Below are 16,239 nucleotides of genomic sequence, written 5' to 3' on the forward strand. Positions count from 1 at the left end.
TGTGAGCTGTGAGGAGGATGCTAAGAGGCTGCAGGGTGACTTCGACAGGTTAGGTGAGTGGGCAATTGCATAGCAGATGCAGTATAATGTGGATAAATGTGAGGTTATCCACTTTGGGAGCAAAAACACACAGGCAGAGTATTATCTGAATGGTAGATTAGGAAAAGGGGAAGTGCAACGAGACCTGGATGTCATGGTACATCAGTCATTGAAAATTGGCATGCAGGTACAGCAGGTGGTGAAGGCAAATGGTATGTTGACCTTCATAGCTAGGGGATTTGAGTATACGAGTAGGGAGGTCTTACTCCAGTTGTACAGGGCCTTGGTGAGGCCTCACCTGGAATATTGTGTTCAGTTTTGGTCTCCTAATCTGAGAAAGAACGTTCTTGCTATTGAGGGAGTGCAGCGAAGGTTCACCAGACTGATTCCCGGGATGGCTTACTAGAGTTATACAGGGCCTTGGGAAGACTGCACCTGGAGTATTCTCTGCAGTTTTAGTCTCCTTACCTAAGAAAGGATATACTTGCCATAGATGAAGTGCAGCAACTGATTCCAGGGATGGCAGGACTGTCATATGAGAGATTGGGTCGACTAGGTCTGTATTCACGAGAGTTTAGAAGAATGTGAGGGGTTCTCATTGAAACGTATAAAATTCTGACTGGATAGACTGGATGCGGAGAGGATGTTTCCCCTGGCTGGGAAGTCTAGAACAAGGTGTCACAGTCTCAGGATACGGGATAGGAAATTTAGGACCGAGATTAGGAGAAATTGTTTTCACTGAGGGTGGTGAACCTGTGGAATTCTCTGCCACAGAAGGCTGTGGAGGCCAAGTCACTGAATATATTTAAAATGGAGATAGATTTCTAGAAACAAAAGACATTAAGGGTTATGGGGAAAAAGCAGGAATATGGTGTTGAGATAGAGGATCAGCCATGATACTGAATGGCGGTGCAGACTTGAAGGGCTGAATGGCCGCCTGTTTTTTTTATGTTTCTAAAATATGGTGTATAAAGGAGCATTTCTTTGGGAGGGCTCAAAAGATAGAGAAACCGTAAAGCTACTCTCTATACAGTTAGACTGATCACCTGTACTGTATCAATAAAGTCTGTTCCATATACTACACTTTACAGTGTAGTATGTGCTTGCTCGAAATGTGTTGTGAACCAGAGGAGGCTGACTGATAACATGGTACAGAAGAGATTTACTAGAATGATTTCAGGGATGAGGGAATAGTCACGTGGATAAACTGGAGAAGCTGCGGTTGTTCTCCGTGGAGCAGAGCAGGCCAAGAGGAGATTTGATAGTAGTTTAACATCGGTTTCCAATGGCTGGAGAATCAATAACTCGAGTGCACAGATTTAAGGTGATTAACAAAAGAATCCGAGGGAGTTAGATATGGCCCTGACGGCTAAAGGGATCAAGGGGTATGGAGAGAAAGCAGGAAAGGGGTACTGAGGTGAATGATCAGCCATGATCTTGTTGAATGGTGGTGCAGGCTTGAATGGCCTACTCCTGCACCTATTTTCTATGTTTCTATACTCTGATCTAGATGGTCCATGAAGACTTCTTTAAATACTTTTATTGCCATTCAGCATCTTTCATTAAAGTTTTGTTTTTGGTATTCCCCCAAATTGCTTTTTCCCTTTACACTCTTGTATGAATTTACAAGGTGTACATGGCATTTCCTGAGCCTTGCTTTCCTCTGGTGGGGAGGGGGAAGGTCTGTGTGTCTGCATCAAATTGTTGTACTTTTTTCATGAGTTATTTTCAGTTAACTTTGGAAATTTTAAGTTGGGTCCCTGTTCTGGGTTCTTTGAGTTGGGTTTGTATGTATATTTCTATTAACATTCTGTTGCAGATGAGTATGGAAACTTTTTTATACTGTTGCAATATTTGAGCTTTACAGCTGCATCAAATATCAGATTATTTTGATACTGTCTTGTGTGGCTTTCCTGTTCAACACGAATAAAACAGGAACTTCTTGAATCTACATTTCCCAGTAAATTAAAGTTCTATGATATCTACTTCACTTTTTTAGAGATTTTGTGAAGGTTGCTTGGGCAGACATTGAGCGTTTTAAGGAACAGAAGAATAATGACCTGAAAGAGGCCCTCATCAGCTATGCAGTGATGCAGATAAGCATGTGCAAAAAGGTGGGTTGGTTATCAATGCAGTCACCTATTTTTTTTTTTAAACTACCATGGATAGAATGATTGTGATGTATAAGGGAAAAGATGGACAAGAAAAATAACCACTGAGCCCCTTAACATATGATCTAGAATTAACATTGTAATGGCAGCTCATCTGAAAACTTTAAAAAGGGTACTGGCAGGTGTTCTCTTCCCTGGTCACCAAGTCCTGCTTTGCAAGTTCACCATTTCGACGCATAAATGATCTGACTTTCTTTGAATTTCTCCCCCCACCCCCTCCGTGTGTCTCCCTCCACCACCCACCCCCCAAAACTCTGCTTCCTCTTGACTGTATTGTATAAGTCAGCAGTTGACACCTTAGAAGCAAACGCATTCCATTGTTCCATGATGCAGAATAACTTTTACACTTTACGTTACTTCTGTGTGTTCAGTCTGTAGATATTTGCTTGTACGCCTTTTTGGCAAATGTTTGATTAATTCTTGGGTAAGCTTGAAACCAGCTATTGAGTTTTACTGCCTATGAAAGCACACCAGGAAGCTGGAGGCTATGATTTATTTTGGCATCAATCCATAATTATTAAGAGCAGTGTTTGTTCTATTCCGATTTAGTGTTTGCATTGAAAAACTTCCAAATTGGTTTAAATGACCTGATGGTGAAGGATTGCATTTGTTCAAGCTTATCAGATTGCTGAAATCAAATAAACACCACAAAGTCACGAATGCTTGTAGGAAAATGCTGATTTGATATTTTGAGAAGTAAACAGTTTTAATAAAGGTTAATGCATTTTTTCTAGTGCTTGCTAAAATGCAGGAGCTTGAAATGGTACGTAGAAAATAGGTGCAGGAGTAAGCCATTCGGCCCTTCGAGCCTGCACCGCCATTCAATAAGATCATGGCTGATCATTTCTTCAGTACCCCTTTCCTGCTTTCTCCCCATACCCCTTGATCCCCTTAACCGTAAGGGCCATATCTAATTCCCTCTTCAATATATCCAGTGAACTGGCATCAACAACTCTCTGCGGCAGGGAATTCCACAGGGTTAACAACTCTGAGTGAAGAAGTTTCTCCTCATCTCAGTCCTAAATGGCCTACCCCTTATCCTAAGACTGTCCCCAGGTTCTGGACTTCCCCAACATCGGGAACATTCTTCCCGCATCTCTCCTGTCCAGTCCCGTCAGAATCTTATGTTTCTATGAGATCCCCTCTCATCCTTCTAAACTCCAATGAATAAAGGCACAGTTGATCCAGTCGTCTCATATGACAGCCCAGCCATCCCTGGAATCAGTCGGGTGAACCTTCGCTGCACTCCCTCAAAATAGCAAGAACGTCAGACGAGGAGACCAAAACTGAACACAATATTCCAGGTGAGGCCTCACTAAGGCCCTGTACAGCTGCATTAAGACCTCCCTGCTTCTATATTCAAATCCCCTAGCTATGAAGGCCAACGTACCATTTGCCACCTTTACTGCCTGCTGTACCTGCATGCCCACTTTCAGTGACTGATGAACCATGACACTCAGGTCTCATTGCACTTCCCCTTTTCCTAGTCTGCTGCCATTCAGATAATATTCTGCCTTTGTGTTTTTGCACCCAAAATGGATAACCTCACATTTATCCACATTATACTGCATCTGCCATGTATTTGCCCACTCACCTAACCTGTCCAAGTCACCCTGCAGCCTCTTAGCGTCTTCCTCACAGCTCACACCACCACCCAGTTTAGTGTCATCTGCAAACTTGGAGATATTACACTCTCTTCCTTCATCTAAATTGTTAATGTACATTGCAAAGAGCTGGTGTCCCAACACTGAGCCCTGTGGCACTCCTAGCCACTGCCTGCCATTCTGAAAAGGACCCGTTTATCCTGACTCTGCTTCCTGTCTGCCAACCAGTTCCCTATCCACGTCAGTACATTACCCCCAATATCATGTGCTTTGATTTTGCACACCAATCTCTTGTGCGGGACCTTGTCAAAAGCCTTTTGAAAGTCCAAATACACCACATCCACTGGTTCTCCCTTGTCCACTCTGCTAATTACATCCTCACAAAATTCCAGAAGATTCGTCAAGCATGATTTTTCTTTCATAAATCCATGCTGACTTGGTCTGATCCTGTTGCTGCTTTCCAAATGTGCTGCTATTTCATCCTTAATGATTGATTCCAACATTTTCCCCACTACTGATGTCTGTCTGACTGGTCTATATTTACCCATTTTCTCTCTCTCATTTTTTTTTTAAAGTGGTGTTACATTAGCTACCCTCTAGTCCATAGGAACTGATCGAGTCGATAGACTGTTGGAAAATGATCACCAATGTATCCACTATTTCTTGGGCCACTTCCTTGAGCACTCTGGGATACAGACTATCAGGCCCCGGGGATTTATCGGCCTTCAATCCCATCAATTTCCCTAACACAATTTCCCACCTAATAAGGATATCCTTCAGTTCCTCCTTCTCACTGGACCCACTGTCCCCTAGTGCATTCAGAAGGTTATTTGTGTCTTCCTTTGTGAAGACAGAACCGAAGTATTGGTTCAATTGGTCTGCCATTTCTTTGTTCCCCATGATAAATTCACCTGAATCCGACTGCAAGGGACCTATGTTTGTCTTTACTAATCTTTTTTTCTCCACATTTATGGAAGCTTTTGCAGTCAGTTTTTATATTCCCTGCAAGCTTTCTCTCGTACTCTCTTTTCCCCCTCTTAATTAAACCTTTAGTCCTCCTCTGTTGAATTCTAAATTTCTCCCAGTCCTCAGGTTTGTTGCTTTTTCTAACCAATTTATATGCCTCTTCCTTGGCTTTAACACGATCCTTAATTTCCTTTGTTAGCCATGGTTAAGCCACCTTCACAGTTTTATTTTTATTTCAGACAGGGATGAACAATTGCTGAAGTTCATCCATGTGATCTTTAAATGTTTGCCACTGCTTATCCACCGTCAACCCTTTGAGTAGCCTTTGCCAGTCTATTCTATCTAATTCGTGCCTCATACCATCAGTTACCTTTCCTTAAGTTCAGGACCCTAGTTTCCGAATTAACTTTGTCACACCATCTTAATAAGGAATTCTGCCATATTATGGTCACTTTTCCCCAAGGTCCTCGCACAACAAGATTGCTAATTAGTCCCTTTTCATTACACATCACCCAGTCTAGGATGGCCAGCTCCCTGGTTGGTTCCTCGACATATTGATCTAGAAAACCATCCCTAATACACTCCAAGAAATCCTCCTCTACCGCATTGCTACCAGTTAGGTTAGCCCAATCAGTATGTAGATTAAAGTTGCCCATGATTACTGCTGTACCTTTATTGCACACATCCCTTATTTCTTGTTTCTTGCTGTCCCCAACCCCTCTGCTATTATTTGGTGGTCTATACACAACTCCCACTAGCGTTTTCTGCCCTTTGGAATTCCGCAGCTCCACCCATATCAATTCCACATCATCCAGGCTGATGTCCTTCCTTACAATTGCATTGATTTCTTCTTTAACCAGCAACGCCACCCTGCCTCCTTTTCCTTTCTGTTTGTCCTTCCTAAATGCTGAATACCCTTGGATGTTGAGTTCCCAGCCTTGGTCACCCTGGAGCCATGTCTCCATGATGCCAATCACATCATATCCATTAACTGCTATCTGCGCAGTTAATTCATCCACCTTTTTCCGAATACTCCTCTCATTGAGGCACAGAGCCTTCAGGCATGTTTTTTTTTTAGCACACTTTGCCCTTTTAGAATTTTGCTGTAATGTGGCCCTTTTTGTTTTTTGCCTTGGGTTTCTCTGCCCTCCACTACTTTTACTATTCTCCTTTCTATATTTTGCTTCTGCCTCCATTTTATTTCCCTCTGTCTCCTCTGCCATATTAGTTTAATTCCTCCCCAACAGCACTAGCAAACACTCCCCCCTAGTACATTGGCTCCGGTCCTGCCCAGGTGCAGACTGTTCGGTTTGTACTGGTCCCAGCTCCCCCAGAACCGGTTCCAATGTCCCAGGAATTTGAATCCCTCCCTTCTGCACCACTCCAAGTCACGTATTCATCTGAGCTATTCTGCGATTCCTACTCTGACTAGCACATGGCACTGGTAGCGATCCTGAGATTACTACTTTTGAGGTCCTACTTTTTAATTTAACTCCTAGCTCCCTAAATTTGTGTCTCGGGTAAAAAATGGGATGAGGTCCTGTCGTTGGTACCTAAATGCACCACGACAACTGGCTGTTCACACTCCTTTTTCAGAATGTCCTGCACCCGCTCCGTACTTCAATAAAAAAAGACGTTATTACTGCTGTTCTTGAAAGCTATGTTTAGTTTTATTTGGATTGTGACTAAACCCTTTCAACAAATTGTCAGATTTATTGCACCACATTTAAACTTTGATTTGACTTATTTAGAAGTTGGTCACATTAATAGTGACTAAATAATTGTAAAATATTGAAGTACTTTATAATTGACTCTCGAGTGCAACATTCTTAATTTGGTATACTTTAAATTTGCTTGCCATGCATGATCACTCTTTGTTCATTTACAGCTACCACAACTTGGCTCTGAATTTGCTTTAATGAATTTTCTCCATTAGTTTGATCTTATTTTGATCTATTGTTTAGCTGCATCTTGTATCCTTTTGGCATTCTGTGTACCAGAACTGAATAGCTATTATTTGCCTTTCCTTATGGTGTGGTTCAGTTAAAATTCTTGCCTCCAAAGAATCCTAGCTACAGATCCCATGATTTGAGAGCTCTCGATTCATGTTTTGACTACCTGGAGAGAAATTTATAAAACCTGATGACTAAGAGTTAATGCACATTTATAAGGCTGCAGTAGTTAGTTTATTGATTGAACTGAACTCTTATTAATACATACAAATTGTTAACTTGTCTCTTTTGTATAAAAAGTTTGTTCTAATATTCCTGCAGTTTCATTATTGGGGGAATTAAGTGGCTTGTAGTCTAATAGTGGGAAAATGTTCAAGATTTTATTGGACCCTGGGTGTTTAAAGATTGTAGAGACGAGCAGTCGGTGTTGAAGTTGTAGCTTGTGTATCCTTTGCATAATTTTTCAGAATGCATTGAATAAAATGTGATTTTTTTTAAAAAGATTTACTTTGTGGAAGTTAACTTGCAGCAGTGTGTGTCTCAATGGAGTCAAAAATTGTTTTAATCTAATTCATTAGAAAGATGTATTTCAAATACTGTGTGCTATTATGGGCTCCCTACCTTTTCTAAAAGGACATAAATGTATTGGCTCACGAGCAATGAGGATTATTCTAGTGCTTTGAGGAGCGGTTTGAATTTTCACAGCAGCAAAAGATTGAAAAGGGACTGAATTCTGGTATTTTGGTGAGTGGTATAGATGGGAGCAGGTTATCTACTTCAACTGATTTGCACGGCTAGAGTATAAGTACCATTTTTGGAAATCTGCCTCTTTACAAAAGGAATTTTATGAAATGTGTTCCAATATAAAGTAATTTGTGGCAATATTGATCAGTGTTGAGTTAAATATCTCTATGAATGGGATTGAAGGTTAGAAAGCCTAAGTATAGGTGGAAATGATCAAATATATCCTGAAGTTTTGAGCTTGGCAGAAATTTTATATATTTCTTATTCCCTTGGAAATAAAATTTGTGTAGAGTGCGCGATATAGACAGGAGTTTCTTATGCCTCCTGCTCCACTTATGTGTGTAAATAGGAATTCTGCCGAAGTTACAGCAGTAGTGTGTAAGTGGCCTGAGCAACATTGATAGTTGTGGAGAGGTCTGAGACTTGGACTATTCCAAATCCATGTCCTGTAATTTCTGCATAGGAAGAAAATGATTGAGCGTAAGAATTGGGGACACACTATTGACTGTTTATTTTGTCGGTTATTCATTTTTGATTGGCTACAATTCATTAATTCCGAACCAATCTTCAGCCTAGCTAGTTTTTTCAATATGTATATAAAATAATGTTGCCCTTCTTGATTTAAAATGATTGGCAGTTATTAATTAAATAAATATTACAATTTTGTAGAGCATAAATTGCAAATTTACAATTATCTGAAGCTGAGCATAAATGCTAATAGTTGCATAATTGGGGTATGTAATAGAGGATATTAAGTAACTTGTATTTTAGTACCATTGGATGGTAGCAAACAAGTTTAAATCAATTACCTTTTTAGATGAAAGTAATGCACAGAATTGGCACAAAGTTGATTGGTGCTAATACCCAATAAAACTATCAACAACAAATGACATTTCTGGAAAAAATTTTACTTTTTGAACTGTAAACCATCAGAGCTTAGAATTGTTTTAACTAGAACTAAAGTTGCTGTGGATTTAGTAACTATAGAGGTTCACTGCTTAGTGGCAGGAAGGAAGGAATGAAAACAAACCATGTAACTGTAATGGCAGACAGGCCATCACTGGGGTGAGCGACAGAAAATAGCTGTACTTAGTCCATTCAGAAATTCAGAACTGTTGACTATTTAAATGTAGCTTGTAGTATATAAAAATGGCATGTCAAATCCTCATGGAGGCTGCAGTATATGTTTAAGATCCTGTCTTGGAAGTCAAACATTTTTTTTCTTGTTGCTTGAACTATAACCCTGTTTGTAGTTATCATTGTTTACTTTTTGAAAATGTACACCTAAGCAAATCATTTAATACACTTGAAATTTATGTATCTGCTAAAGTAATTGTAAAATGCATTTTTTCTTTTTTAGGGAATTCAAGTTTGGACCAATGCTAAGGAATGCTTTAGCAAGATGTAAAAGTTTACATTCAATAAACTCAAACCTTACATAATAGAAGCACAAGAAAAGCTAGAATTCAGAAATGAAGTTTGACCATGTGGAATCCTTTTTACATCAATTGTATATCTGTCTTTCAATCCACTTGCTGGTGAACTGGGCACAAAGAAACTTTTGTGAGAAAATGTCTTGCTAATAAAGTTTTAAAATCATGTTTCCAGGGATGTGGGGTTAAGGGGAAAGCAGGCAGAGAATTGCATTCTGTTACAGAAACTAATCCAAATGCTATGCTGGTTTCTTCCTGTAGATTTGGAGGCCTTCAGATCATTTCCAGATGTAGTTGCATTGTGCCAATTGTTTTTTTGTGAAATTTTGCATAGGTTTTCAACAAGGCTAGTTTTCATAAATCTTAATAAAATGGATGACTGCTCATATGCTGCAGAATGCCTAGATATACACAATCCAGTCTTAAGCTTATTTTGAAGAGGCAGATTAAATTATTTGATTTGTCTTAATACAGAAAACGTCCCAGTTTTGTTTGATTTCTTCTAGCTGAACTTCCTGGCATTAAGCAAATGAGTAGATAAGCATTCATGTTCAGTATTTGGCTGGAATATAGAAGAAATGCCTTGCAGCCAGCTAGACCTAATTAATGGTGCAAAAGGCTGTTAACTTGGTGTGACCAATGTAGCTCATTAATTTCAGTAAAATGATTAATTCAGTTACTCCTATTTATGTCAAACTGTTTAAATGTAATTGTCATCTGGGGAATGTCATTTGTACAGTTGGCAATCATGGTCTGCAAGTGACTATGAAGGTCTTGTAATTTTTTTTCTTAACTTACGAGTTTGTGGAATTAAGTTAACTAGTTTCCAATTTATTTCAGTTTTTTTAAAATTCTAGTTATCCAAAACTTGTAAATGTCAAATGTCCATTTTGACAGATGGCCTTCTTTCCCTACACCCCACCCCTCCCCCTCCCTCTGAGTACTGTGGGTGTTTGAATAAATGTGATTTGAAAATATTTAAATTTAGTTAATGACACTAACAATTGTATCTGTATTGAAGCCATTTTGTCATTCTTTAAGGACTAATGGCAGTGAAATTCTTCTAATTTCAGCAAAAATGTCAAGGGAAAATTGCCTTTTCTACTTGTGGTGATTTTTCTATACTAAAATTGCCAGTGGGGGAAAGTTCACTCCCATTATAAGCATGCTTTATGTATGGTATGCAAAGCAATGAATTACCCTCAATTTTTTTAAATTTGCATGGATTACAAAAGTGTTCTAACACAGCTTAACATTGAGGTGATTTAAAAATATCTGTTAACTAACACTTGAGTGGATGGCAAAAGGGATAATTTGAACATTTATAAACACTACCTGTTTGATGACCAAAAAAAGGATATTGCCGTTTTAAAATTATTTCCTGTTGAATAGTGACTTAAGTGATGCCATTAATACTTTTTGTTGCCATTGCAGTTTCTAAATTTTGCCTTTAAATGCCATAACCGAATAGGAAACACTAAATGAAGGTGCCTTAAATTTTCTGCCAATCTTGTACTTGTTTGTATTTGTAAAACAATTACTGTGTGTTCATTTGCTTTGTTTCCATCATGGTTTGCTTAAAAAAAGGTGCCTGAAAATTGTTCAGAATTCACATGTAGACAAGTCCAGAAAATACCTTGAATAAAAGGAATTCTCCTCTTCTGCTGCCCCCTCCTTTCCCCCCCCCCCCCCCAACTGTAGATGTGTCAAAAATGCTGAATAAAATTGCTTTTAAAATGCACACATTGTATTTTTATTTGATTTTGCTTTTCTATTTGGAAATTTGAACAAAGTACCATGTTGCTCATCTTGCTGATAGAGATTTGCATTGGACTAATTACTGGAAGAATAAATCAACCTTAATAACTTATAATTTATCCCCCTCCCTTTTTTATTTATTTTCCCTCCAAGTAATTGACGGCTCAAAGGGAAAGATGCGAGGAAGGCGGGCTGCCTGAAGTGATCTTGCCCAGAACCGTGGATGTGGATCCTAGTGGAGAGGGATAAGCTATGGATAGCAATCCTGAGCAAGCAAGTTGATATCGATAAATGGCCTGCCTGATCCATGTTGAGCTTTTTGTGTAGTGTATTAATTAGAACAATAAACTTAAAATCTAAAAGTAATCTTGTAGGAGTAACAAATTAGAAAGCCTAGTCCAGATGGTGAGAGCTCTAATCCTGGGATATCTTCATCATAGGCGGTCCCTCGAACAAGGATGACTTCCACGAGTTCCACAGATTTCCAATTGAAGAGGTGGAAGATGCCTGTATGTGGATTTTGTTGACGTGTGGTGACCATTGCACAACACCCATTACATGGGTTTGACCGAGCTAGGCCTTTATCCAGTGGCGAGGGTTAACCAGGACGACTGGAGACCTGCTGTGCTGCATGGACCAACTGTGCGCATATATGCAGTGTGGGTGTATGGTGATCTTAGCTGTCGGGTTGTAGGTTTGAGCATCACTGGATTTGAGCATATGATTTAGCTTTACATTTTCATGCACAACTGAGGGAGTGCTCCATTTTTATAGAAGTCATATTTCAGATGAGACGCCAAACTGAAGTCCAGTCTTTTTGCTCGGGTGAATGCACAGGATCCATTTGCATGATTCAGTCCTCTTATCTATCGTAAACATTTCTGCCAGCCAACACCAAAAATGATTGCCTGTTTATTTATTTGCTGAATGTGGGACCTTGCTGTGTGCAGATTTACCTATATAATGACTACTCATTTTAAAAGTAATTTTTGCACTGGGATACCTTCAGAACATAAGGTGCTATATAAATGCAAGTTCCTGGTGATTGGGGAATGCTGCCAGGTCTAACATGGCACAGCTCATTCTTTCTGCACTGTAACTTGCTGGAACTGTGAGCTGATAAGTGTGACGAGTGGAACAGAGCATCTGGGACCTCGGTACATGGCAGGAGCAACACTATATACACTTAACCATGAGTTTAAGGATTGAGAAAGAAACCGGAATGACTGAGAAGGTGGGTGAATTGGAGTGGATAAATTCAATGTCAACTCTGGTACAGAGGGAAAGAAAGTTTGGATTGAGAGAAAAAAGACAATGGAAAAGTTTGACTTTAAAAATCTAAAGTACCACCAAAAGGAATGAAATGTCACTTTAAATTGTTCAATATTTGGGCCAGGCTGGTTAATTGGCACAGCACTAACCATGATCATGTCTTGTTTTAAAAGTACTTGTGCTGTAAATTACCAGACTTAACTTTGTGGTGAGTTTAATTGGCAATGTGCAAATCATAGAATAGGACAGCACAGAAGAAGACCATTCCGCCCATCGAGTCTGCAGCGGCTCTTTCGAAGAGCAATCCAGTTAGTCCCACTCTCCCCATATCCCTGCAATTTTTACTCCTCGTATCCAATTCCCCTTTTTGAAAGCTACTATTGAATCTGTATCTACCACCCAAACCAGCAGTGCATTCCAACTCCTAACCACTCATTGTGTAGAAAAAAAACATATTTCTATGTCTTGCCTCTGATTCTTTTGTTAATCACCTTAAATCTGTGCACTCGAGTTATTGATTCTCCAGCCATTGGAAACCGATGTTAAACTACTATCAAATCTCCTCTTGGCCTGCTCTGCTCCACGGAGAACAACCGCAGCTTCTCCAGTTTATCCACGTGACTAATCCCTCATCCCTGAAATCATTCTAGTAAATCTCTTCTGTACCATGTTAGCAGTCAGCCTCCTCTGGTTCATAACACATTTCGAGCAAGCACATACTACACTGTAAAGTGTAGTATATGGAACAGACTTTATTGATACAGTACAGGTGATCAGTAACTGTATAGAGAGTAGCTTTGCGGTTTCTCTATCTTTTGAGCCCTCCCAAAGAAATGCTCCTTTATACACCATATTTTAGAAACACAAAAAATAGGAGCAGTAGTTGGCCATTCGGCCCTTCAAGTCTGCACCGCCATTCAGTACGATCATGGCTGATCCTCTATCTCAACACCATATTCCTGCTTTTTCCCCATACCCCTTAATGTCTTTTGTTTCTAGAAATCTATCTCCCTTTTAAATATATTCAGTGACGTGGCCTCCACAGTCTTCTGTGGCAGAGAATTCCACAGCTTCACCACCCTCTGAGTGAAAACAATTTCTCCTAATCTCGGTCCTAAATTTCCTATCCCGTATCCTGAGACTGACCCCTTGTTCTAGACTTCCCAGCCAGGGGAAACATCCTCTCCGTATCCAGTCAGAATTTTATACGTTTCAATGAGAACCCCTCACATTCTTCTAAACTCTAGTGAATACAGACCTAGTTGACCCAATCTCTCATATGACAGTCCTGCCATCCCTGGAATCAGTTGCTGCACTTCATCTATGGCAAGTATATCCTTTCTTAGGTAAGGAGACTAAAACTGCAGAGAATGCTCCAGGTGCGGTCTTCCCAAGGCCCTGTATAACTAGTAAGACATCCTTGCTCTTGTACTCAAATCCTCTTGCAATGAAGGCCAACATACCATGTGTCTTCCTAACTGCTTGCTGCAACTGCACGTTATTTTTAATGACTGGTGTACAAGGACACCCAGGTCCCTCTGTATATCGACACTTCCCAAGTTATTACTGTCATGTATTTCACCATCTTGCAATGACTAAGTATGTAACTAACTCATGCAGGCTGTACCTGTACCCTTGTAATGCTCACAGGGAGTGAGCTCCTCACCTGGGCTTCCAGGTATAAAAGGGGATGTGCCACCCAGGATCAACACTCTTTAGTCCTGGGAATAAAGTGAAGGTCACAGAGTGACCGTGTCTGATATATCCATGTCTCATGAGAGTTTGTAACACGGTGCAGAGAAACTACATCTGGCAATGAGAATCGGGACTTTTTCATTGAGGGCATTAATTATGCTGGCATTTTCAGGAAACTCATAAAGACTAAGGATTTGATGTTTGAAGGGGCAGTGTTGATAGCTCGCTCAGACCTTTATGGCAGGGGAAGAAGAGACCAAGCTAATCTACGCGCACAGCCCTGGTTTTAAAGTTGCGTTGAACCAGGGAATCAATGTTATAAAAATGAGACAGAACCGCGCAGGCAAGGGCAATTTGACACCATCCAGGCAGGCAAGGGCAATTCGACACTGTCCAGGCAGCAACTAGTTCCAGTAGCTCCAGGGTGGGCCTGCAACAGGGACAATGGAAAGGGGATCGGCAATTCACGCCATCACGAAGAACAATACATCCTGTGATGGGACAATTAACACCCCCCATCAGAGTGCTTAGAAACAGCCAAAACAGCCAAAAGGGCAATCAGAGATGAATGCCTGGAAATAGTCATTTTGTTAACAGCAATCTCACCTCATGTTGGAGATGTGGGAGCAGAGACACTGCAAAAATTTGCAGGTTCCAACTTTATACCTGTAGTATTCGTAATGTCAAGGGATACCTGGCCAGGATGTGCAAAAAGGCAGTAGCGAGGCTAGTCTGTGAGACAGGGGTCTGAAATGCAGGATAAGGCCTGGGGAAGTACCATGGATGCTGAAGTTCAGAGAGTTCATGTGGCCGACGTCCACAGCTCATACACCAAAACGCCATCCATGATGATGAAAGTCTTACTGAATGGCATTCCGGTGCACATGGAGCTGGATACCAGAGCTAGCCAGTCCCTTATGAGCGCCCAACAATTTGAGAGACTATAGCCACACGGCACTAGCAGGCCCAAATTGGAATGCATTGAGATGCAGCTACGTATGTACACCAAAGAGATCATCCCAGTGCTGGGCAGTGCAAACTTGGTGGTAACGCATAATGGATCACAGAACCGGCTGCCACTCTGGATTGTTCCGGGAAATGGCCCCGCGCTCTTGGGGAGGAGTTGGCTAGCTGAGATGAATTGGAAATGGGGGGATGTGCATGCCATTTCATCCGTGGAGCGAAGTTCATGCTTGCAGGTATTGCAAAAATTTGAGTCACTCTTTCAACCCGGTGTTGGAACGTTCAAGGGCACCAAAGTAGTGATACACATCACTCCGGATGGCAGAACAGTGCACCACAAAGCCAGAGCGGTGCCGTACGTGATGCGTGAGAAAATTGAAAGTGAACTGGACAGGCTGCTCAGAGAGGGCATAATTTCGCCTGTTGAATTCAGTGACTGGGCAAGTCCCATTGTTCCTGTCCTCAAAGCAGATGGCTCGGTTAGGATTTGTGGTAACTACAAAGCCACCATCAACCGAGTATCGCTGCAAGACCAATACCCACTCCCGAGAGCGGAGGACCTTTTTGCCACGCTGGTAGCTGGTAAGCTGTTCACGAAGTTGGACCTCACTTTGGCCTACATGACTCAGGAACCGGCTGAAGAATCCAAGTTTCTGACCACCATCACGACACACAAAGGATTATTTGTTTACAATAGGTGCCCGTTTGGCATTCGTTCGGCAGCGGCTATCTTTCAGCGAAACATGGAAAGCTTGCTCAAGTCCATCCCTGGAACGATCGTGTTCCAAGACGACATCCTTATAATGGGTCGAGACACTGAGAAACACCTCCGCAACCTGGAGGAGGTTGATTGGAACGGGTAGGCCTGCGGCTGAAAAAGGCTAAGTGCGTGTTTTTGGCCCCAGAGGCCTGGGCAGGAGGGTTGCCGCAGACGGGATCCGGCCCACTGAATCAAAAACTGAGGCAATTCGCCGGGTGCCCAGGACCGGCAACACGTCAGAGTTGCGATCATTCCTGGGACTCTTGAACTATTTTGGGAACTTCCTGCCGAACTTAAGCACATTGTTGGAGCCGTTACACATGCTCCTCCGTAAAGGTTGTGAATGGTCTTGGGGGGATTGTCAAGAACGGGCTTTCAATAAGGTGAGGAACCTGCTGTGTTCCAACAAACTTGACTTTGTATGACCCCTGTAAAAAACTGGTTTTAACATGCGATCCGTCATCCTACGGGGTTGGGTGTGTTTTGCAGCAGGTTAACGATGACAGCCGACTCCAACTGGTGGCTTACGCCTCCAGGTCGCTCTCCCAGGCAGAGCGTGGATACGGCATGGTCGAGAAGGAGGCACTCGCGTGTGTGTACGGTGTGAAAAAGATGCACCAGTAGTGTTTCAGTAGATGGTTCGAGCTAGAGACGGACCACAAGCCGTTAACATCCCTGTTGTCCGACAGCAAGGCTGTCAACACTAATGCGTCAGCTCACATACAGCAATGGGCGCTCATGCTGGCTGCGTATGACTACACATACGGCACCGGCCAGGCACCAAAGATTGTGCTGACGCACTCAGCAGGCTCCCACTGGCCACCACCGAGGGGGCGTCGGAGCAGAGCGCCGAGATGGTCATGGCCGCTGAGGCTTTTGACA

General features: G+C 41.6%; 1 protein-coding gene across 3 annotated transcripts in view; it reads left to right on the forward strand.

The window, feature by feature from the left end:
- The window catches only part of snx4 (sorting nexin 4), a 69,469-nt gene extending 58,819 nt beyond the window's left edge, over positions 1 to 10,650 (forward strand). For all 3 annotated transcript variants that reach the window (XM_070875485.1, XM_070875486.1, XM_070875488.1), the window contains 2 exons: positions 2,039 to 2,153; positions 8,837 to 10,650. In XM_070875485.1, coding sequence (XP_070731586.1) covers positions 2,039 to 2,153; positions 8,837 to 8,884 — 163 coding nt within the window. In that variant the 3' untranslated portion in view covers positions 8,885 to 10,650. The remainder of the gene's footprint in view (positions 1 to 2,038; positions 2,154 to 8,836) is intronic.
- Positions 10,651 to 16,239: the final 5,589 nt, after the last annotated feature.

Source organism: Pristiophorus japonicus, chromosome 3, assembly GCF_044704955.1.
Source record: "Pristiophorus japonicus isolate sPriJap1 chromosome 3, sPriJap1.hap1, whole genome shotgun sequence".
NCBI lineage: Eukaryota > Metazoa > Chordata > Chondrichthyes > Pristiophoridae > Pristiophorus > Pristiophorus japonicus.